Raw genomic sequence first — 24,999 nt, forward strand, 5'->3', positions numbered from 1 at the left:
TGTGGTTTTGCATTGTCTTGTTGAAAAATGCATGGACGTCTGTGGAAAAGATGTTGTTTTGAAGGTGGCATATGTTGCTCTAAAATTTAACCCCCTACCACCCGCCTCATTTTTTTACTTGTCAGTATCTCATAAAGAAAAAGTGATATTTCCCATCGATGGGATATACAGACTTAGAAGGGGTTAAATGTACTTTTATGCATTAATACTGCCATAACAGAACTGTAAAGTAACTTTGATGAGGGCACTGACACAGGTCCACACTGTGACAGACCCTTGACAGACTTGTTTCACATTTTCATTTTCTGGCCCAAACCAGATGCACCAGAGCCCAAAGAAATCTATGCTGTTTCTGGACAAGGGTAACATAAGGCTTGTTTTTTCACAGTAAAGCTTAAAGTGACATTTGTGAATGTGACTACATATTGTAGTGTGTGACAAAGGTCTCAAAAAATAATCACTTGTCCATGTGGTTATATCAGTTATCGATGATTGATAGTTCTTGATGCAGTGCCATCTGAGGAACCAAATATAAAAGCGAGAGTTCAGCTTAGGTTTGCGCCCACAAATCAATGGTATTTTCCTACTCAAAATTTAAACTTTTTTCTTTGTCTAAGGTGTTTCTGAGAAGTAGCGTACTGGTCAACAAATTACTAATTAAGGAGGTATAGGTAATAGATAAATTGCCAATAAGAATTTAACTTATGGCCCAGTCACACGGCACTTAACGAAGGGCAACGAAGCCCTGACGAAACAAGAAATCTGGACATTCGTTGACTTTCGTTGGCATCGTTTAACCTTTGTGCAGCTTCGTTCCTGCAGCTGACACTTCGTCAGGATTTTTAGTTTCATTTTCAACTTAGTGCTAGGACGGGTTGTCTTGGTGTTTCTTAACAGCAACAGATAACTCTCCATGTCAGTACTGTACTTCTCGATCTTTCTTACTCTTTCTTTCCAATGTTGCTATCACTGAGTATTTTCACATCTACCACAATTGTCCTTGTCTGCTCCTTGTCAACACGTACTATGCTATGTCTGGTTGGTTGGCCAGCGCCTGTTTATGTCTGAAAGTTGAAGTCCTACAGCACCTTAGTTCTGCTGTTCCTAACCACATCTGGTGGCGTTCCCCACTCAAACTTTGGTACTTCCAGTCCGTACTGGATGTTCAATTGAACAGATGTTCCTGTACGCTATCCCAGATACTTGGTTGTGCCTGTCACTATATGCTGCCCCAGCTTGCATCATGTTTCCCTTTCTGACTCACCACTTTCTGTCTGCTGCTGTCAGCAGTACTCAATGATTTGTCCCTGAGGCCTAGGTTCTGTCTCTTGTTTAATGCTGGATGGTGGCTTTGACACTTATTAAAGTCTGGTCCCCCTCTTTTTGTTGATTATACAATCTTTGGGTTCTGGACATTGGATGGATCCATCCATGCATTGTGAGGAGCTTATGTGTCTTGACATCTGTGGTGTCTGTCTCTTCCTTTGACCATCTTATTATTCCAGCTCATCTCATGACTAGTATAGGGCATACATGTTGTTGATTTGAATCTTATCTCTACCACTGAGCTGGGTTTTTTAGTATTTTCCTTACTATGTTGAGGTACACAGTAAATTTTGCTGAGTAACATTTACTCTGCTGGGATAACATGTGGTCCCAATCTAAATAGAGTAAAATACACTCTATTACATAGTGAAATCAGCTCTACCATCTTGTCAAATCAAGTGTTTCTACTCCAATCAGAGTTGATTTAGCACTGTGATAGAGTATATTTAATTATATTTGGACTGGGACCAAATGTTAAGGTCGTTCCCACTAGCTTGGCTAGTGGGGAATTCCCCTTTGGATGACCTGGTAGAGGAATGGTCTTTAGTGCGAGCCGGCCGGGGTTCGATCCCACCATCGACTGGTGACGAAGGACGGTCACACATTGAAAATCTGACATAGTGAGAAAAAAAACCAAAAACTATCTTGTAACTATTATTTTGAACAACTTCATGTGGAACTGAAATCTAACTGACTTAGCATGTACTGTTTGGTAAGTCTGAAAACCTTGTTGCCAACATGTATGTATACATATGATTTTAAAGGTGTGTGTGTGTGTGTAGTTTCCTGCAGGCCGTGCTTCTTCTGATCTGTGCAGTCTTGTACCTCAGTGGAAGGAAAGAATATGTTGGGCCTTTGGTACTTTCTCTGTCTGTTGCCTGGATCAACATTCTTCACTACACATGAGGGTCCAAACAGTTGGGGATATACAACGTCATGATGCAAAGAGTAAGACTTATGAGCATTTTGTTAAAGACTCACAAACATCAGAAATGGGCTGACTGGTTAAAGTCTGCTTGTCAGTTTAGATGATCCTGAGTGATATCTTGCACTTCCTGCTGGTCTATGCTGTCTTCCTTTTTGGCTTTTCTGCTGGTAAGCCCCGTTTATACGATAACATAAAACATATAATAAAGGTTAAAGATGTTTCCCCGTGTAAACATGTGTGGCTTCACTGTTCTTTGCTCACAGCTGTCGTTTCTCTCACAATGGACACGCCGCCAGAAGTGGTCAACGACACAGCGGAAATCAAGCCGAATCCTGTTGTCTTATCCTGTGACAAGCCAACTTACAATAACTTCCGCTATACACTTCTGGAAATGTTCAAATTCACAATTGGCATGGGAGACTTGCAGTTCAATCATCACGTTCTGTACAAGGAAGTATTCTACATAATACTCATCTTGTATATCGCTCTCACCTACATCCTGCTGCTCAACATGCTGATCGCACTCATGGGCAACACCGTGGAAACACTCTTCAGAAAGACTGAAAACATCTGGAAACTGCAGGTAGGCAAGTTCTACTTTAGGAAGGTGGTGACCTTACTGATGATAGTAAGTGGGTTTCCATTACAGATTTACACAAAATTTAAATGATATTTTCAGAATGTTGACAAACACAATAGCAAAATGACAGCATTTCTGTTGACTAATGGAATGCAATTTTTGGATTTTATCTCATTATCGTACCAGCGAGGTTCTTGTGAGAACTGTAAATCTAACAGTCATGGCGATGGAAGAGTAATTCTCACTAAATCGTGTCATTTCATTATTTTTCTCAAATTTAGTTTTGCCATAATGTCAACTCATACGATTTCACAAGTTCTCTGTCTCTTCCTCTGTCCACATGTACCACGTCATCTGTTTACAACCCAGTCTCATGGATTGTCGTGATTCAGCAGCATGAAATATACATTAATTGATTGGTTCGTCATATAGTCACGAAAAGTACAAAATTTTCGTCACGGCAGCACAAATTCATTCTAATTCATTCCGTGATGGCTGCATGTAATTAAAAGTGCAGCGGGGGTCGGGTGGTTATGGTTAGGGTTGGGGGTAGGAGTAGAATTAGGTTATGTTTAAGGTTAGGGTTGGAGGTAGGAGTAGGGTTAGTAATACTGAGTTTAAAAAAAAAAACCCCGTCATGAAAATTTGAATCATTTCGTGACGGGAGGATGAAAAAAATGTGAGACTGGGCTTCTATTTTAGAATGTCATGTGACTCTTTCAGTGTGTCATGTGACCTGTAATAGTGGAAAAAGTGTTTCCATTGCAGTGTGGCAAATTATGGCTCCATCAGATTTCCTGAAATATTGCCACATGCAAGAATAAAAAGCTTTTGGCAATATTCAAGAGTTGTTTTTTAAATACATGCATTTTTAAAGCTTGAAGTTGCGCAATTGGTAATAGAAACCCAACTAGTATAATGCAAAATATTTTGAACATAACAAGCAGACATAGCCTTAGTGTTACTAAAGCCGGTCCTTAAAAATGAACGACAGTGATAAACAAGCACAAGTCACTTCACACCTGCTCCTAGTTTCTGCTATGCATGGAATGATAAGAATTGTTATGATTAGCCAACACACTCACAAACAGGACCCCAATATGCAGAGCAGCCGAGACGGAAGGTGTACTTTAACAAAGGTTTATTGTGTGAATCTACTGGCACCAAAACAGTAATCACGTGAGTCTCAAAACCAAAAACGTGAAGACACAGTCTCAGCCGGTGAGGGGACAGCCCGAGGACAAAAAGCAGGAAATAACCAGACACTCCAAAAATCCACATGCATAATATGACGAGTGACGTGAAAAACTAAAGGAATGAAAACATAATCATAACAGCTAGGAGTCAGAGTACTTACAACCACGGTGAGGCAGGAACCAAAGAGAACAACACAAAATGTAGGAACCTGCAAATAACCAGGGAACAGGTGCACACTTAAATACACAAATACTAATTAGACCAGACACACGACAGGTGTGGAAACTAGAACTAAGGCTACACATGAAACAATCTGACAGAACAAACAAAAACACAGTGTTACCAGAATTGACCAACGACCGAGAGTAGAGAACTAAACTACAGCACAATAAATAAAATCAATACAAACAATCATTAAATAAACCAAAAGACAAATGCTGACAACACCAAAAATCAATACTTCCATAAAGGAGCAGCAGGGAGCCACGAAAACCACAAACGCCATGGGGAACAAAAATCAACTCGGCAATAACGACAGTACAAAGAAAACACAGGACACATGAAAAACCAGGTAACTGATCACACTGAAAAATAAACATCACAAAAATCAGGAAGAACCATGAATGGAGGAGACAGACAACGTGAGACGCGCACATATACACTGGCGAAACGGGATGCACACAGGAGCATACACACACACCCACACAAGACACACACACACACACATACACACACAGCAGAGACACTCACTCAGACAGACATCAGACACGGCCATGACGCAGGGCAGTATACGGGACACACACACACACACACACACACATACACACACGTGCAGACCTAGGGTTCACACCAGACACGGACACACATCCATGCCACTGATAGCCGGGACACACCCACACAAATGTAGACACAAGGCAGGAGGAACAGAGACGCACTTAACTGATAAGACCCAAAACAGCACAGAACCAATAAAACCCCCAGATCAGATGAGCCCACAACAAATAATATTTTAAATCCATTATAAGTTAGAGCATAGACCAGATACTTACCACGGGGCCCATAAGGTTACAGTAAGTAAACGTTTGATATTCCATCACATGTCCTCAGAGGGCCATTACAATTTTGGATATGGAGAGTTCTTTACCCTGGGCCCTGAGAAGAAAACTATACTCAGGAGTGGAGAAGACGCTGTCTGTCAACAACAAGCATGGAACCCGCCGGAGGTTTTTCAGGTAACGTATCATGTCATGGTGTGTCTAAAATGAACATGAAATGAAAACTTTGCACACGTTGAATTGTTTAGACTCAGCACCAGCCTGTTAAAGTGTTATATTAAAGTTAAAGTGGAATATTTTGTCAGGAAAATTTGCTACAAGCCCAAACATTCCTCTCAGACCCTGTTCAGATTGGGGTTGACAATCCGCCTTGAGTCAGAGTCAATCCATATTGCTTTCTAGTCGGACAGAGTTCAGACCTATTTTTCAAATCAGACTCATCCTACATGTCTCCAAACTTAATCTGGCTCAAACTGAATTCTTCTGCTTCTTGCACTGTGGTCCTTCACCTTGTTGTACTTGACCTTTAGTTTCCTTATCTTTTCTTGGCACTGGCTTCCCATATTCTCGTACCCATGCTTTGCTAGTGCAGCAGTGATGTTCTCAAATACATTCCGATTCCGAGATGTACTGCCGAACTTGTTTTGCATTTCCAGGGGCCTCGTGTACAAAGCGTACTTACACACAAAAACTTGGCGTATGCCCGTCTCCACGTCCACGTGCAAATGTATCAAAAGAGAAATGAGCATGGAAATATGCGGTGCGTCACGCAAAAATCCTGGCTGAAGTACGCACGTTTCTACAGCTATTGTTCCACTGTGGACATGTAAAGGTGATGCTGGGAACCGTTAATAGTATGAAAACAAGAAGTCATCAGAGTGATGTGCACATCGGAGATACACTGATGAACAATTAACACACCCACGTGTTTACAATTATATGGATGGATATAAAATTGCACAAAGTGATGTGTAAAATGGCACTAACAGTGGCTGCATTAGTGCTGTTAAAGCACCTTGCAAATGGTGCAATCCGACGTGAGCATGTCCTCAGGGAACATGAAGATTTACTTGCAAATGATGATAATTGACTCAAACCGATTTCAATTACCAAGACCACACGAGGAGCCCAGGATTGTCTGTGCCCACACAGGTGCTGACCACAATGGGCTTCCTGGCATCATGGGCATTCCAGCGTGAACTGACTGATTGGTCAGGAGTGTGCCAGTCAACCTTGCGTCGACCCACCAGCTGTGTGGAACGCAATCATCCGAATCACACCCAGGTACATCACATTCCAACATTACAGAGCATTTTGCAGCAAGAGCCAGTTTCCCAAATGTAATCAGAGCTATTAACTGCACACATGTTGCTATAAACGCACCATCACATGATGAATTTGTTTATGGTAATAGGAAACATTTTCATTCCATCAGTGTTCAAATCATTTAACACACTCACGCATTTGCAATTATATGGATGGATATAAAAACATTGCAAAGTGATGTGTAAAATGGCACTAACAGTGGCTGTGTTAAAATAGTTTATTTGTGTAATCGTTCCAAAAGAAAACCAGCACGGACACATTTGGGGATGTGCGCATTCAAAAAATGTTTTTATTATTATTATTGTATTTTTTTATTTTTGCTTGATGGTGAGCTGCAGAGCTTCTTAACAGGCTTCCTGTGTTCAGTATTTGTCAATAAATGCGTGTGTAAATTGTGATGTCATAGTCAGCAGAGGCACACCTCACCTTTTTAACTTCAGTGTGTGTGCGCTGTTCTGTGTGTCGGCCTCACACACTCACGTTCCGTCGCTCCCACAAACATTTTCTCAGTTTCATGATTAATCCATTTAACAGCGTACCCAATAAACTGTCCCTGCATGTCTCCACCTCATTTACATTCATCTATAGTATAATTTGTTTTCTGTGATCATGTTGTCTGGTGTGCCATTGTGGGGAATTCCTGCTCAAAGGGCCTATTTAAATGAAATTATATATTTAAATGGGGTGTGGCCAGGGAGGAGTTTGGTTCCATGCTCAGTTCCATGTTCAGTGGGATGTACAAACAGAACGTGCGTGGATTCATGCCTACTCACACTTTCATACATGTGAATTATGCTTACGCCAGATTCAGGGTTTTGACGTACGCTTAGTAGAAAGTCCATGCAAGCCTTTGTACATGAGGCCCCAGGTCTCCAGGTTCTTTCAAGGCCATCACCAACTACTACCAAAACAAACAAGGTGCTATACAAATTTTGGGCAAAGTTAACTTCAGAATTATACAAGAGTTTGCTCATGGCTTTTGCGCTCGAACCGCATGCTGACCGCACAAACCCAGATGTATGACATCAAGATTCCCGAGTTCGCCGGAATTAAAGCCACATTTGCATTCAGAACTTGGTGAATCTGGCTCAAATGGTTTGAGCCAGACAGAAAAGAATTCATCTTAAATCCAAATAGCCTCATTTAGATTTAGACAAAAACCTATCTGTCTTAAGATGAATTTGGCTTAAATCCGACTCAAGCTAGATCACCAACCCCATGTGTTGGCGAGACCTGTGACTGGTCTTACATTCCTGTTGGACCGCTGTCATTAGATATGTTGTCTGTTTTTGAAGGCTATAATCTTGGTAGATTGCTGCAGAGATGGTTGTCTTTCTGGAGGGTTCTCCTCTCTCCACAGAGGAATGCTGGAGCTCTGACAGAGGGACCATCAGGTTCTTGGTCACCTCCATGACTAAGGCCCTTCTCCCCCATTCGCTCAGTTTAGACGGGCGGCCAGCTCTAGGGGACCACGGGGATACTCTAAACATTTACATTTGTGTACCTAAGCCACTGTGAGGGTACAGGTCATTCAGTTGAAGTGTAACAAAGGACTTTTTAAAAAACAATTCAGGGTGGAGGAAACGAACTGGAAAAAATGGCGGTCAGATCTGGGTGTCATCCAAGAGGAAGATTTTGGGGATGATGTCATAGAGCCTCCACCAAAACACAGGTTTCACAGAATGACCAGTAAGACAACAGAAAACACAATACACTCAAAGTTTTCCATACCAAAATATCACAAAATGTAATTAACCATCTTAATTCCAGGGAATTTATGGACATTACATCCGGCCTTGGAGAGGATTCATGCCAGATATCACCCACCTCAGCAAGGCGTGGTCTGAAGACATCGCTGAACCAAAGCTTAAGTGGGCTTTTAAAGCTGGGCTTGTAGTCACACATGTTTAAAAGTACCTCCCAACTGGCTCATTTAGAAGTAACTCTAAAACTGATTAAATATTACATTGCATTACATATATTTTTGTGTCACACAAAATGTGAAACATCTTAGTTACACAACACACCGCAACTACACAGAGCCCATGAAAAGCACTCACTACTACAGACTTTTATGTGGTTCTTATTGCATTTTATGAAATTAAACCAATAAAAAATAAATAAAATAAAATAACAAACAGGTATCTTTGTCATGCTTCCACCTGCTGTAGATTCTGGATATGCAAGACTGAGATGATTTGGAATTTGATCTTCATTTCACTGAAAAATTATAGGCATCACAAAATAACTGGTGCACTGATATCATGGTTCCATAAACTGTTTCCAGGTGTCATTCACTGACAAAGATTGAGGTCATTGAGGGTTGAACATCATTGCCAAGAGGTCAGTCTTTCCATTCTTTCATCGCCTACACAAACATTTGTAATGGCCGAGTCCAGGATGTCACTGAAAACCTGTATGATGTTGTTTTTTTTTCATCCAGAACAACAAAACCAGGTTCTACTGATTCTGCATACAGGCACATCTTAAATAAATAAATAAATAAATAAAATTGAATATTGCGAAAAAAAAATTATATATTCTAGAATCACTACATATAAACATAAAATGTTTCAACCATTTTTAAAAAAACATAACATTAAAAAGTTTTTATTTTAACTTTGATAATTACAGCCTTTAGATACCAAAAAAAAAGAAAGAAAAAAGGAGAAAAGGAAAGGGAAAAAAGACCCATATCTCAAAACATTATGTAGCAGGATGAAGTCCGGATTGAAAAGACAATCCCGCTAGCTTGGCTAATGGGGAATTCCCCTTTGGCTGAATTGGTAGAGTTCTGGTCTTTGGTGCAAGCAGTCCGGGGTTCGATCCCACCACCGTCGCCGGCCACAAAGGTCCTCCGGTCACAACTGGCGTTGTCGGCAGGATGTGGGTAGTCAGAGAACATGCTTAAATGCATCTGTGACTTTGGGACAAAGTCAAAAATGGTGGGGAGATATGTAGCAAGGTGAAGTCCGGATTGAAAAGATGTTCCCGCTACCTTGGCTAACGGGGAATTTCCCTTTGGCTGACCTGGTAGTGTTCTGGTCTTTAGTGCGAGCAGTCTATGGTTCGATCCCACTGCCGTCCCGGCCACAAAGGTCCTCTGGTCACAATTGCCGTTGTCGGCAGGATGTGAGTAGACACAGAACATGCTTAAAGGCACCTGTGACTTTGGGATGAAGTCAAAAATGGTGGGGAGATATGTAGCAAGGTTAAGTCCAGATTGAAAAGACGTTCCCGCTAGCTTGGCTAACGGGAACATCAAAGGTCCTACAGTCACAATTACAATATTTCATTTCAAGTTTGAGTAACTCTTTACGGAATATACACACCATGGCTCTCTCATTCTGGTTCAGTACACACAACCACAATCATGAGGAAGACTGTTGACTTGACAGCTGTCAAGAAGACTCTTACTGACACCCCCCACAAGGAGGGTAAGACACAGAACATCACTGCTGAAAAGGCTGGCTGTTCTCAGAGTGCTGTCTCATATTATATTCATGAAAAGTTGACTGGAAGGGAAAAGTGTGGTAGGAAAAGATGCACAAGCAACAGGTATGACCTCATACATGAGAAAATTGTCAAGCAAAGTTGATTTAAGTACTTTGGGGAGCTTCACAAGATGTGGACTGAGGTTGGCATCAGTGCATCAAGAACCACCATGTACAGATGTGTCCAGGAAATGGTCTACCACTCCGCTCAGGAGAAAAATAACTGGACTGTGACTCAGTTGGTCCAAAGTGCTTTAATCAGATGAATGTCAATTTTGCACTTTATTTGAAAAATTGTTGGACCCAGAGTCTGGAGGAAGAGTGGAGAGAGACAGAATCCAAATTGCTTCAAGTCCAGTGTGAAATGTCCACAGTCAGTGATGGTTTGGGGTGCCATGTTATCTGCTGGTGTTGGTCCACTGTGTTTTATCAAGTCCAAAGTCAACACAGCTGTCAACCAGGAGATTTTAGACCACTTCCTGCTTCTGTCTATTAAAAAGCTTTATGGAGTTGCTGATTTCCTTTTCCAGCAGGACTTGGCACCTGCGCAGATTGTCAAAACTGTTACCAACTGCTTTCCCGACCATGGTATTACTATGCCTCATAGGCAATACCTCGTACTTTATCTATGAGAAGAAGATGGGAGACACCAGACCCAACAATACAGACAAACTGAAAGCTGCTATCAAGTCAAACGGGGCTTCATAACACCTCGGCAGTGCCACGACACATACAACCCCAATTCCAATGAAGTTGGGACGTTGTGTAGAATGTAAATAAAAACAGAATACAATGATTTGCAAATCCTCTTCAACCTATATTCAATTGAATACACCACAAAGACAAGATATTTAATGTTCAAACTGATAAACTTTATTGTTTTTGTGCAAATATTTGCTCATTTTGAAATGGATGCCTGCAAAACGTTTCAAAATGTTACCACTGTCTTACATCACCTTTCCTTCTAACAACTCTCAATAAGCATTTGGGAACTGAGGACACTAATTGAAGATTTGTAGGTGGAATTCTTTCCCATTCTTGCTTGATGTAGAACTTCAGTTGTTTAACAGTCCGGGGTCTCCGTTGTAATATTATGCGCTTCATAATGTGCCACACATTTCTAGTGGGTGACAGGTCTGGACTACAGGCAGGCCAGTCTAGTACCCGCATTTTTTACTACAAAGCCACGCTGTTGTAACACGTGCAGAATGTGGCTTGGCATTGTCTCGCTGAAATAAGCAGGGACGTCCCTGAAAAAGATGTTGCTTAGATGGCAGCATGTGTTGCTCCAAAACCTGGATGTACCTTTCAGCATTGATGGTGCCATCACAGATGTGTAAGTTGCCCATGTCATGGGCACTAACACACCCCCATACCATCACAGATGCTGGCTTTTGAACTTTGCGCTGGTAACAGTCTGGACGGTCTTTTTCCTCTTTTGTCCGGAGGACACGATGTCCATGATTTCTAAAAACAATTTGAAATGTGGACTCATCAGACGACAGCACACTTTCCCACTTTGTGTCTGTCCATTTCAAATGAGCTCGGGCCCAGAGAAGGTGGCCCGAGCTCATTTGGTTTCTGGATGTTGTTGATGTATGACTTTCGCTTTGCGTGGTAGAGTTTTAACTTGCACTTGTAGATGTAGCGACAAACTGTTTTAACTGACAATGGTTTTCTGAAGTGTTCTTGAGCCCACGCAGTAAGATCCTTTACACAATGATGTCAGTTTTTAATGTAGTGCCGCATGAGGGATCGAAGGTCACAAGCATTCAGTGTTGGTTTTCAGCCTTGCCACTTACGTGTAGAAAGTTCTCCAGATTCTCTGAATCTTCTGAGTATATTACAGACTGTAGATGATGGAATCTCTAAATTCCTTGCAATTGAACATTTGAGAAACATTGTTCTTAAACTGTTGGACTATTTTTTTTTCACACAGTTGCTCACAAAGTGGTGATCCTTGCCCCATCTTTGCTTGTGAACGGCTGAGCCTTTTGGGGATGCTCCTTTTATACCCAATCATGACACTGATCTGTTTCCAATTCACCTGTTCACCTGTCGAATATTCCAAACAGGTGTTCTTTGAGCATTCATCAACTTTCCCAGTCTTTTGTTGCCCCGTCCCAACTTTTTTGAAATGTGTTGCAGGCATCCATTTCAAAATGAGCAAATATTTCTCCAAAAACAAGTCAGTCAGTCACTCAGTTTGAAAATTAAATATCTTGTCTTTGTGGTGTATTGAATTGAATATTGGTTGAAGAGGATTTGCAAATTATTGTATTCTGTTTTTATTCACATTTCACACAACATCCCAACTTCACTGGAACTGGGATTGTAGATTAAGCAATTTGTGCAAAAGGAGCCTCAACCAAGTATTGCACAAATAGACATACTTTTCAGAAGTTAGACATTTCTGAATGATAAATCCTTTTTTGGTTTATTCTAATGAAATATTCTAATATTTTGAAGTTGAGCTGTAGGCTGTAGTTTAAAAAATTAAAAAAGAAATAATTGACAAAGAATATTGAATTATTACCAGGGTTCTGGTGGCTGATACTCAAATCAGCTGCAAACCACAACAGCCCAATTTACCAAGATCACAGACAATGAGCGCTAAATTGTATGAGCAGTTCAAAGTTTTGCACACTGGGGCAGGGATTGTTTAACAGGTGATTTATTAAGAGTAAATGCACAGTTGATAACAGGAGGTAATGATAGCAGTATTTTAATCAGGATTTTGGAGGCCTTAATAGCATTGCAGCTTTGCTAAAATTTCCATAAAAATTGTTCATTTTGTGATAAAAGCACGGAATTTGGCACACATATTCTAAATTAACTAATTTTTATTTTCAGATATGGAGCCATCCTGGAGCTGACCTCTAATGACAGTCAATAAAGAATAAAGAATTACAGTAAGTCCCTTCGGCTGCTCCCTTGTTTGCACTTGGGGTCGCCACAGCAAATCCAAGGTGGATCTGCATGTTGAATTGGCACACGTTTTACGCCGGATGCCCTTCCTGACGCAACTCCACATTACATGGAGAAATGTGGCAGGGGTGGGATTTGAACCTGGAACCTTCTGAACTGAAACCAAGCACATTAACCACTTGGCCACCACGCCTGCTTGTCAATAAAGAATTACACAGGGGTCAAAATTTAAAAATGTTCCAATCATGTTGAAAACTATACCACATTATTTGTCTGGTCATAATTCCAAAAAGGTATAGTTTGGACTACCCATGACTGAATTCCATGGTGTTATGGGGTAAAAACAGCAACAAATGGTGACAAAGGTCAGTTTCAGTTTGTACACAGGTCAAAAGTTAAAGTTGCTCCAATTTTGGTAAAAAAAAAAAAAAAAAAATGATGCAAATTATTGATCGAGTTAATAGCATTTTAAAAAGGAATAGTTTGCACCATCTGTCATGCTTAGTTATCATGTTATGGGGTAACATGTCATACGTTATAGAATCTAATGGATGTCGACCTTGTTTGACCTGTACTTTGGAGACCAAGCATTCAGCACAGTCAAAACTATTCCATTTATTAATCCTTTTATTTCAACCAATACTTTGCATCACTTTTTTAAACAAAATTTGAGCTACTTTAACTTTTGACCCCTGTACAAACTGAAACTGATCTTTGTCACCATTTTTACCACATAACTCCAGAACATTCAGTCACAGAGAGTCCAAATGATACCTTTTTGGAATCATTATGATCAGACAAATAATGTGGTAGTTTTTAACATGACTGGAGCATTTTAAAATTTTGACCCCTGTGTAATTCTTTATTGACCCCTGTAGCTCAATGGAGGTCAGCTCCATATCTGAAAATGAACAGTTAATTTAGAATGTGTGTCAGATTCCATGCTTTTATCCCAAACTGTTTTGCTATGCCGCCCCACTATAACGCCTGTAAGCACAAAACAAAATTAAATCAACCACATTTAAAGTTACTTACTTTAATATGCAAGACAACTCAATACTCAAACAGCAGTATACTTACTGATTCATCTACCATCATTATTTCTACAATGTTTGTCTAATCTCTTTTGCAAACTGATTATACTCTGGGCAGTTACTACATCCTTTGGCAGTCTGTTCCATGTATCCACCACTTACTGTAAATGACAGCATCCTCAATTCCAGATGTGACCTGATAATGGGTGATCTGTTCTTTCACTTACAGCATGCACCTTGCCCTTTATTACGCGTAACCACTGACACATAGGCCTTGTTTACAATGACAGCTCAGATCAGATTTATTGCAAATATGATTCAAATCAGATGTCACGGATTGACTGTCCTCTTTATATACAGTAAGTGACCAGATCTGATCTGTGTCTTGGACAGTCTTATCTATATTGATTGCTATGGGAGCAGGCTATGCCCTGGAAAAATACTGACAACTATGCCTGTTTCTGTCCAAAATGGTTAACAGGCACTTTATTTCGTCGTCCGTCCAAGGTTTATTATTCGCCTCCATGTTCCGTTGTGACTCCAACTCCACAATTTAAGGCACAGAGAATAAGCCTCCATCTCTCCGGAACTACGCAGTTTGTGCCCTGCTGCAAATGATGCAGATGACACTTTGAAATCCTATTTGAGTGAAGTTTAGATTCAAAAATTTGTAAAAATGCGATTTAAACGGCAATTCAAACCACCTCTGTATGTGGCGTGAATCCACTTTGGGAAATAAGAAAAAAACTAAATCAGCTTTGATGATTTTTCACTGTCCAGACTGCCAAAAAAGAAAAACAATTAAGGTAGATGATCTCAATAAGCTAAAAATCTTATTTTGAGTGGTAATGTGAACAAGGCCTAAATGTTTGATAGATAGCAAAGTCAGAGAAACAACTGGGGACAGGCAAAACATTTTGGAGCTACAGTGTTGGAGCTGAATGCCCCCCAGATGGATGGTGATGTTGCCCTCTTCTGGCATGGAAAACTATTTCTGTTGCAGACTGGGACACAGGTGTCACACTATATGGACTGGATTGATTGATAGATAAGAAATGAACGACACTACCAGCACATAAGTGTCAAATAGTTGCCAAATATTCACCTGGAATATTAAACACAAAATACACAACAATATCCATCATCATAGGTTAAACAGCAGGTTATCAGTAGTTTAGGAATGCGACTACTTCACCGGGATAATTCCCTACCCATTACGACAAATGAAGCAGGTCCGTTAGCGTACAAAAGGTACGTCTCCCCCTAAACGGGCCCAACAGCTGAAAGTCTCCTCCGAAAAACTAGGCAACTGGAATAAAACACCTTGCCCAAAGATATAACTGGTGTGAATGGGAATCGAACCTATATGGACTGTAAAAAAGGACTTGTTCCACTCCAGAAAATCTATAGCCAGAGCAGTTTGGATTCAGATGCAAGACGTCAACAATCGACCACGTTCCAAGTACTCCTTGAATGAAAGCCCATGTTGTCTGGGATACCTGGGACTTTAAAAGGAGAGCCACTGCAGGTTTCTCTTTCCCAATCTTTTTTTAAATAGCTGTTCTTCTGACTGGTTCAAAGGGTATTTTGTGAGGGCACCGAGTTTGCACCGGGAGCTATCAGAAGGGTTACGGTTTTGTGTCAGGTTTAAGGGGTCTTTGGTCCAGACGGTTGTAATGAAAACCTCCACACTGCCTCCTGGGAAAAACACGGGGGGAAATAAGTCGATACCTTTGCAGTTTGTTCTTGCACTTCTCAAAAAGTGATTGTGCATTAACATGTGCAGATTAACCTTTAACAGTAAGAGCTACTGTGAAGACGCTACTTCTGTCCTATTTTTTCGATTCCTTTCTAAAATAGACAAACTTAAATTTATCTTTAAGATACTCTGAATACAGCCTCAGCTTTCATTTATTTTAAGCAACCAACCATTTTAGAATTTAGCGGATTAAAGGTCAAACTGAAATATTAGGAAAGTCTACAACTGTGCCAAAAAAAAAAACTGGGCAGCATGGCCCTGCCTGCTGCGGCCTTCACCCACTTTACCTCAATTCGGATGACAGACTACTTCAAGTTTAGCGCACATAAACAATGTCAAATGTATGTGTTGTCTAACTCTGATCTGTGCCGTTATTACGATAAACAAGTAATAATTGTGGATTCATTGCTGTATCTTGTCTGAGGTAATTGGAGTGTAAATGTAATTTCATTGTTGTTGCACTCGTGTAATGACAAATCTCATCTCTCAGCATTTATAAAAATGCATCATAATCCATTACTGTACAAGTACACACTCAAGACAGGGAGGCAAATACCTTTACATTTTCAGTTTTTAAATATTAAATTTACATTTCCCGAAAGGTTTGGGAGCACACTGGGATTTCTCAGGAAGAGTTAAAAGTACTGTGAATGAATTAATTCAACCACTGCATAACTGTGTATGTGTATAATCGTACAATAAACCAACAACAAACAAAACCCCATTTTATTTTTAATACACATTTTAACAGCCTGGAAAGCATAAAAAGAAAGAGCAACTCCAATGCTTTGTGTTTGCAAACTTTATTTTGTGTAGGGGGAATGTTTGTGCAAGACACTTTTGCTCCTGAAAGGTTAGGCAAAACTGGAATATCACATTTTCACAAAGAAGAGCAAAGCCCCCCGTCCGTTACATGTCAGACCTTTAATAAAACTGGTTACTAATGGGAACAAAAATAAATCTAGAGGAGTCGTTGCACACCTGCGCCCCCTTCAGTTTTCAACAACAGTCAAGTGAGCTACAGTGTCCCTCAGTAAATAAAATTCTTACGTGTACAGACATACTGCGGGATTTAGTACATGAGATCTCCAAGTAACATCGTAAAATATGCAAAGTTTTAATTGGAGAATAATCTTTATGAAAGGGAAAAGGTGCCTACAGATGGCAACCAGTCACTCTAGATTAAGTTTCACAACTTTCCGCTTTAAAAATAAAAATCATGTTGTTCAAATGAGGGCAGTAGCTTTCGTTATTGTCACCAAGTTGCTGTTTGTTACGCTGAAAAGATCCCAGTACACAGTCACGGGCTTTGGGCCGGGTGGTTCCAGAGAGGGATGCTTGGTCACTTTGGTCAGCAGCAAACACCTCACACATCCCTACAGTGTCTAGGAACTGTGGCACACTTCACGACTGGAGTCTATGACACAGTATCAGTAGTTACATGATGCAGCTTGGTCCCCCGTCAGCAATTCATGTTGTGCACGTGTGTATGCAAGTACCCAAGCTTGGCATACACACATGCATGCACTGACTTCTCTCCATACTCAGCCCAGTGGAGGCACTTCATATGAAACTGTAGAACCTGACTGTCAGGCTGGAACAAGGCAGTTAAAAAAAACAACCAAACAAAAAAAAACAGCTTATGGTGTTCACCCTGGTGACTGCAAGTACAGACCCACAGCTCCTACAATGTCAAGCCAAATGTTTACATCACCACCTAGTGGCTGGTTGATGTACAGGGCATTAAAAAAAAACACCCTTGTACAAGTTAGTGAGACCTGATTAAAAATAGAAATTACAAGTGTTTTCTCAAACATGTATTATGCTATTTAAGACGGACCCAATACTATACATGTCCACCAATCCACTCCCCCCCCACTATCCGTTTGGGGAGTAACTGGATGAAGTTTAAGAGGGGTGCGGACCATGCCTGTGACGGGTGGATAGCTACGACGGACAGCAAGCTACGCGTTTATAAGCAGCTCAGTTAAATCAAGGGAATTTGTACTTTTCACTCCCCCTTTGGAGGATGATTAGTGCAACACAGACTCCTGCAGTTCGGACAGGTCACACAGTATTCTGCATGTACCTGTTCTAACAGCTTCTTAGCACAGTGAGTGAAAAGGGAAGTGGAACCCACATATAAGACTCCAGTCTATCTGACGTAACCTAATCAAGCCTGGAAGAAGTCCATCTACAAAAGCAGCCGGTCGCATCGAGGACTGGGCTGCTTACTTGTTGAAGGAGCTGCTGAAACGTGCAGCCACGGTCACCAGCATTTGGGTGGTGGTCATTTTCGCCCTGCACTCATCTCATAAATAAGAAGTAAATCCAGTGATCTAGCTCATACATCATGACTACTCATGCACACGTACATACAAACCATACTAGTGTGTATAAATATTAAAGTCAATAGCAGCTTCAGAGGAGCAGGCACATCATTAATGAGAGCCAGGGCTGGGGTTGGGGGTGGGACTACTGCCATCAAGTGTGAAAATCAAGTAAACCTAAAGCTTGCATCCGAGTTGTCTTTCTTTGGAGAACACGTCACCTTAGCATTATTTCTCCCTTTTACCTGACTGTGTTCATTAAAAATTCAGAGGAAGCTAATGCTAGTTGTTGAGAAAGACAATTCGAGCGCAGATGCAGCAGGCTCTCCTATTTGCATCAGAGTGCACACAATATAGTTTACAGTATCTGCTTCGACAAGCATCACGTATGGCAACTAAAGCGGAAACACCTATGGCTTCAGGATGTAGTTGTCCCAAAAATAAATTAACATAAAATTAAAATACAGTCCAAATACTTCAAAATAACTGCTAAAGCCCACATCTTACTTATACACTCTGCTAGACAGTCTTCATATTTTGCTTTTTAAAAGTCCTTGATTGACAGGCAATCTTTTTGACAGTAGTATGGGCAATGTAAAAACAGCTATGAGTAGTACTAATACCTTAATATTTCCAATTAAGGCAGTAAGCATTCCCACTGCATACACATTAGTAATCTGACAGTACCAAGAACATGTCAAATAAACCACAGCTGACAGAAGGAAAAACAAAAACAATGCTGTACTTTGCATCATTCGGCCTGACTTCAATCCAATGTCAGTTAAGGTCAGGATGTAGAGGTGAAGGTTAAGGCTCGTTGCCAAGATAACGTCAACTCAACACAAGAGGAGGAAACATCGAGTAAAACAGTGTTGCTCAGAATTATTGACAGCCATGTAATTTAACATAAAATTTGTGTTCAGAAACAAATGCAAATTGCCTTTGTTAAATGGGAAAACAGTGCAAGCGGTTAGTGCGCTTGCCTCAGATCCATGGTCAAAGTCACCTACGCCCCAATTCTTCTGGTACATGCAGACCCATACTGGATCTGTTGTGGTAGAATATTTAATAAAATTTCCAAAGTTACTGAAAAAACAACAACAAAATGTTTTCATATACCTGAGGTGCAAAAAAATAAAAATATTACATATATCCTAGACATAAAACATAAATGTGACAAACTGGCACACTGGTGAATATGCAGTAAATAAGTGATTCTATTAACTCTGGAGAAGTTTCTGTGACTGTGAGTGAAGAAACTGTTCATCGTGGAACACAGAAGGATTTTCTAACAGATTAAATCTAGGCCGGGGTGCACCATGTGCCTTGTGACAAATTGTAGCTGAAATTTCACATCTTTTTAAAAAGGACTGTGTGCCAACAGCTGCATCATGCATTCATTTTATTTCATTGTTTGAAACCCCTTTTTTGTTGTTGTTCAGCAACTATGGACATATTATTAAATTATATAAACCCCTTTTTTGTTGTTGTTCAGCAACTATGGACATATTATTAAATTATATAAACCCCTTTTTTGTTGTTGTTCAGCAACTATGGACATTTTATTAAATTATATAAACCCCTTTTTTGTTGTTGTTCAGCAACTATGGACATTTTATTAAATTATATAAACCCCTTTTTTGTTGTTGTTCAGCAACTATGGACATTTTATTAAATTATATAAACCCCTTTTTTGTTGTTGTTCAGCAACTATGGACATTTTATTATATTAAATTATATTTTGATTATACAAAATTTGTTCATTTGCATTTATTTCTGAGCATTTTTTATTTTATACTTTAAACTAAAGGAAGGCAATAATTATGACTGGGACTATAATCTGAATTGAAGAGTTTCATATTTTGCCGTTTAAAGGCCGTTAAAGATGAGTGGTTGTATAGCCCACACACGCTACAGGTGATGCCCTCCGCTGTATCAGTTCACTTGCATTACAGTAGTAAAGTGGTGCGGAAAGTGTTTCTGTCCTTGCGCACTTGCAAGTGATCAATTTGGTTTTCACATACCAACATACAAAAAAACCCTTTTGTAAGAATGAGCCGTCCACCGTTCCACATTAGCTGCAGATGAGGGCAAGTACATATTCATGTCCTTCCACCAAATGTTTAACATTTACAATTTGTTTGTACTGTTCAAGTAGAACCTACTACAGAAATAGCCCCCCCCACCCCACCAAAAAAGGGGGCGTGCGGCAAACAAAAAAATTACTGCAAGACAAATTTTTAAAATGTATAGAAACACACAGCAGGAGATAAGCTCACACTAACTGCAACTCCAGATACTATCTCAAGAACAACGTATTAACATTAATGTAGCTAGTGCTAGCTTTGTGTTACTTCAGAAGTAAAATCCTGCAGTGACGAGCAAAGTGACCACCCACCGAGTGATATAAAAGTTACCTGAGCCTCTCGTGATGCAGATCAGAAAACTTTGTTATATTCCTGATGACCCACAGCTCCCACTTAGGCCCAGTAACAACAGTAGATCTCAGCTGAAGGAGGGAGCTACTGGAACAACACATATTAACAGTCTCATCAGTTGCATAATATATAATATCCACTTCTTCAGATGGATCACAAAACTGTTAATAGGACAAATTATTGGCAATTTAAACACTACACCAAGATATCTTTAGCCTTTCCTTTTGGTTGTGTTAAGGCCTCAAACGCTAAAAAAAAAAAAAAAAAAAAAAAAAAAAAAAAAAAAAGCACTGAGACAATAATATCAGCAGCAGCTGAATATTTTACAGCACTGCACAGAGATGAGCAGAGGAATTCCAAAACCCTAAACCTGGAACAAAAGTACAACATAGAAACCAGCCTGAGGAGACCTGAGGAATGCTCCGAAGCATCAAAATTTAGTGGGTATGTCAATATATCAAGCTCTGGAGGGACAGAAATGTAATTGATCACTTGCAAGATCTAAAAGAACAACTGAAAGTAGATGTGGGGAGAGAAAGAGAGAGAGCAAGAGAAAGAAAGAAGCTCAAGCCTAATCAGTAGCCTGGTTGATTAGTGTGTCCACCACCACTCCGGGGCGCCTGAACCTGGCCAACGTTTGACCGCTGTATCTTCTCCATCACATCCAAATTTGCCTCCTGGAAGCTGGGAATCTGGAAGCTCCCTCCAAGAAAGTCCACATTCTGCATTAACTGGGCCGTGGTACCTTCTTTCCATGGTCTGTACTTTAATCCTGGAATGCGGTCTGTGGAGGCAGCAGCCTGCCCTCCCTGGAAAACACCTGGGACCTCCTGAGTACCATGTCCATCATTACCTGCTGTGGCTGGGACGCTGACCCAAGGGGGTTGCATGTAGTGATCATTAACATAAGGCATGGAACCTCCTGGACAATTAACCGGGGATGACGACTGCGTTTTTTCTGGTGCATGTTTTAAAAGAAAGGATGGAGCGGAGCTGGTGAGTTTTGGGGTATAACTGAGGTTTCGAGACGGGAAAGCACAATCAGTGGAAGACTCCCTCCTTGGGGTCTTGCAGGGGTGAGCCCCCTCAGGGGGTTGCTGCATGTGCGACAGTTGATGCTGCACCCACGAGCGCTGCTGCTGTTGCAGCTGCTGCAGATGTAAATGTTGCTGTTGTAATTGCTGCTGCTGCTGTTTCTGCTGATGTAAATGGCTTTGAAGCTGCTGGAGGTTTTCTGCGTCTCTGTGAAAGGTTGGCATACGGGTACTGACAGCTACACTAGGCTGTGACTGGAGAGCAGCACTGGACCCTTGAGCTGTACTTTTGTCTAGGGGTCCTGCCATGAGGCAGCTCGGAATCGAGCTCAGAGCTGGATGATGAGAAGACACCCTAGAACTGGCATTGATAAGCAAGTTGCGACTGATGGGGCTGGGATTGGCAATCTGACCTTCACAAACAGAGGTGGTACCCACACCAGCCCGTGCCTGGCATAACTGGTTGATTTGGTGAACAATGCTGTTTAGGTCACCAGGCCGGTTCTGGTGCAGGCTGGCTGCCATGGATAACGGGATTGTGGAGGTAGATACAGTAACATTTGGTGGTGCATCAGCATCGGGAAGCTTCCGGGACCCGTAGGCACCAGATGAGGGCTGCTGGAGGCTATGAACCAAGGCAGAATGCCCTGCACCCACAGCCTGGGGAAGTGGCTGTGAGCCAACAAGACCCTGGGATTGTTGTAGGCTTGAAAGGTGAGCTCCATCAGTCACGTGCCGCAGTTCCTGAGGCACTGCTTGCTGCACAAGTAAAGCTTGTTGAGGAGTCGCCTGAGGCTTTAGTGTCTGTAGACGAGAAAGATGCTGCTGTGGCACAGCTGATGGACATGTTTGGCTCTGGTTATGCTGCAGAGTCTGGGCATGTGGCAAACTCTGCTGCCTCTGCATATTTGGTGGCTGAGCCAAATTTTGCTGTTGCAAAGTCTGAACCTGGGCCAAATTCTGTTGCCGCTGCAAAGCTTGTGACTGAGCCACGTTCCTTTGTTGTATAATTTGAGGATGAGGCATAGTGTGAGGCTGCTGTGAAGTCACTGCATGAGCCACGCTTTGCTGCTGCTGCTGTCGTGCCTGTGGATGGAGCATACTCTGTTTCTGGGCAGCTAAGGCCGGCGTCTGAGGCTGAGAATGGCCTTGTAAGTGAGGAGCAGGCTGAGAAAGACTTAAAGTGCTTTGCGTAGCATACGGCCCGCTGTTAGAATTCATGACGATCTTGTGAAGCTGTCGGGTGCGGCTCCCTTCTGCCTCCGTAATAACACTTTTGACAGGAGCGTGGAGGACAGCCAGCAAGCCCCCAGCAGTGCTGACCTGAGAGGGGTAGGGACTGTGTCTGTTGTGGGAAGAGGATGTGTCAAGTCCGTTGACTGTGCGGCGAATGTGCTTCTTTTGAGGTACTTTGACGCTGTTGGGGAAGATCTGGATGGTCAGAGGGTAGTTTGCAACTTTCTTAGCATAGGCATCCAACTCTGCTGGGGTTGGATAGCTGACAGATCTCATCTTCTGTGTAGTTTCCCCTGCAATAGGTATTGAAAATGACAACAAAAAAGTCCATCAGAAGACCTTGCACATTTTGGCAATTTTATCTGTAAATTTTACAGCAACTGGGATTATTACCAGTCTTCAATATGTCTTTCCACTCAGTGTTCAGTATTCTGTACATCCAAAACCTTTATAGGGATTAACAAATTAAAACCTCCCAACGTGAGGACAAAAACCAATTGCAGTTCTACAGAACTTAAAGCATGGGGATGTGCCAGGGCAGGTTTGAGAAGAAGGTAGGGAATCTCTGGGCACCTCATGAGTTGATTACCTTTCAGAGGGCTGCAATTTGATTATCAAATGCTTATCGATGCAGCTTGCATCGACGGACCACCTCCTCAGCGACAGGACTGGTGTCGCAGACTGAACGGTCCGCCCCTAAAAATCGGTCCGCCTTTTGCATCTGCGCACGCGTCATTTTGGACCACAGCAGCTTATCTGAGATGGAGTCTCTTCACCCAAAGCAATCAAATGAATTAATGGGATTATTAACCATCAGATGAAGGTAAAACCTCTTAAATCATTCTGAAGTCAGTTTTAAGCAGAAACGAGGCCGTTTTAAGCAGAAACTCTGTGAAATTCCGTGACGCTTTGATATCTGTCGCTGAAATGGATGATGACTGGAGCGCAGTTTGAAGCAGAAACGAGGTGTTAATCAGGGGAACCGATCTTTAGGGGGACTGCTCGGTCTGCAACACCGGCACTCTATTTAATACAAGGTTGTAATAGTCTCTTATTTTAGTTACCTGTGCATTACCATTACTTTTGTTAGTCTTTAAGTGCAACCGTGGTTAGCTTCTCATTAGCACTTAGCTTGTGGCATCTTTCGCTACTTGCTCTTTTCTTAGTGCCCAACACTTTAAACCACGATGTTGTCAGAAAGGGTGGCCCTGGAAGTTCACCTACAATTTGTCAGCAGGTGCATCTGAGATGCAAACGTAGATTTCATGTACTGGTGAAAGAAAATCCTCCTCTATACTTCTTCATCATGAAGCTGCATAACTGGTGATACAAAATGCAAAGCATGTACGATGCACAATTTGTCCAATCACAGCCACAGAAGCCTATAACTTCTTCTGGGTTGTCTGGGCGTCTTGTGGCTTTCCTTCTTGCAGTCTTCTCACCCAGTTTTTGAGAACTGTCTACTCCACACAGATTTACCATAGAGTGCCAAACTGTTTGTATTTCTTGTTAACTGATGTAAATAAAGTCCAAGACATATTTAGTGACTTGGAAATGTTCATGTACCATGGGGAGCGGATGGCTACGATCCAATTTTCAAATTGGTGTTCGAGATAGTGAAACAGAAATTCACACCTGGTGAATATCTGGGTCTGGATGAGGCTATAATTGCCTGAGGAGGTAACCTTGTCATTCAGAGTCTACATGCTGCAAAAGCCAAACAAATTCATAGTGAAGCTGTTTATACTGTGTGATTCCTCCAACAGCTATTGGTCACATTTCGACCACAGCATTCCAGCTTCAGCATCTGGGAAGATATATGACCTAGTGATGAGACTTACAGATCCATATCTCGACAAGGCTCACAAACGGTTCATCTACAATTACTATGCATCGTCGATCCTATTCCAGGATCTGCTGAAGAGAAGGACTAGTGCATGTGGTACCCTGAGGTCGAATCGGAGAGGTTTCCCAAATGTGCTGAAAACAGCCAAACTTCAGAAAGGAGAGCACATTGACTAGAAGAATGGATCAATGCAGCTGCTGAAATGGCAGGAAGGAGGTCTGTGTGTGCACGATTCACAGTGCCAAGTTCATTACTGCTCCTGGCAAGACCGACCGACCTATAGGAGAGCCAATACAGTGTCCAGCTTGTATTATCGACTACGACAAATATATGGATGCTGCCAACAGGCGTGACCAAATGATTTCCTATTCTGCTTTCTAGAGGACTCAAGTGATGGAAGAAGGTCTTTTTTTCCACCTCTTGATGATGATAGTGCTGAATGCATACCTCCTCTATGAGAAGCATTGCAAGAAGCTTGGGAGGAAGCC

The 24,999-nt window shown here is 41.4% G+C and overlaps 2 protein-coding genes and 1 long non-coding RNA gene across 3 annotated transcripts in view; 2 read left to right on the forward strand and 1 right to left on the reverse strand.

Annotated features, from left to right (window-relative positions):
* The window catches only part of LOC117508732 (transient receptor potential cation channel subfamily V member 1-like), a 53,360-nt gene extending 44,215 nt beyond the window's left edge, over positions 1-9,145 (forward strand). The window contains 6 exon segments of the mRNA XM_034168552.1: positions 2,109-2,274; positions 2,355-2,421; positions 2,518-2,837; positions 5,139-5,263; positions 7,986-8,101; positions 8,183-9,145. Coding sequence (XP_034024443.1) covers positions 2,109-2,274; positions 2,355-2,421; positions 2,518-2,837; positions 5,139-5,263; positions 7,986-8,101; positions 8,183-8,259 — 871 coding nt within the window. The 3' untranslated portion in view covers positions 8,260-9,145.
* Positions 9,146-16,536: 7,391 nt separating this feature from the next.
* On the forward strand, positions 16,537-24,667 carry LOC117508734. Its single transcript, XR_004560181.1, has 3 exons — positions 16,537-16,679; positions 17,267-17,272; positions 24,656-24,667. It is a non-coding gene; the product is annotated as an uncharacterized LOC117508734 (long non-coding RNA).
* The window catches only part of LOC117508733 (protein FAM222B-like), a 44,617-nt gene continuing 37,130 nt past the window's right edge, over positions 17,513-24,999 (reverse strand). Inside the window, exons 3-4 of the mRNA XM_034168553.1 lie at positions 19,644-22,958; positions 17,513-19,380 (exon numbers count right to left, since the gene is read on the reverse strand). Coding sequence (XP_034024444.1) covers positions 20,971-22,958 — 1,988 coding nt within the window. The 3' untranslated portion in view covers positions 17,513-19,380; positions 19,644-20,970. The remainder of the gene's footprint in view (positions 19,381-19,643; positions 22,959-24,999) is intronic.

This window comes from Thalassophryne amazonica, chromosome 4 (genome assembly GCF_902500255.1).
Source record: "Thalassophryne amazonica chromosome 4, fThaAma1.1, whole genome shotgun sequence".
Lineage (NCBI taxonomy): Eukaryota > Metazoa > Chordata > Actinopteri > Batrachoidiformes > Batrachoididae > Thalassophryne > Thalassophryne amazonica.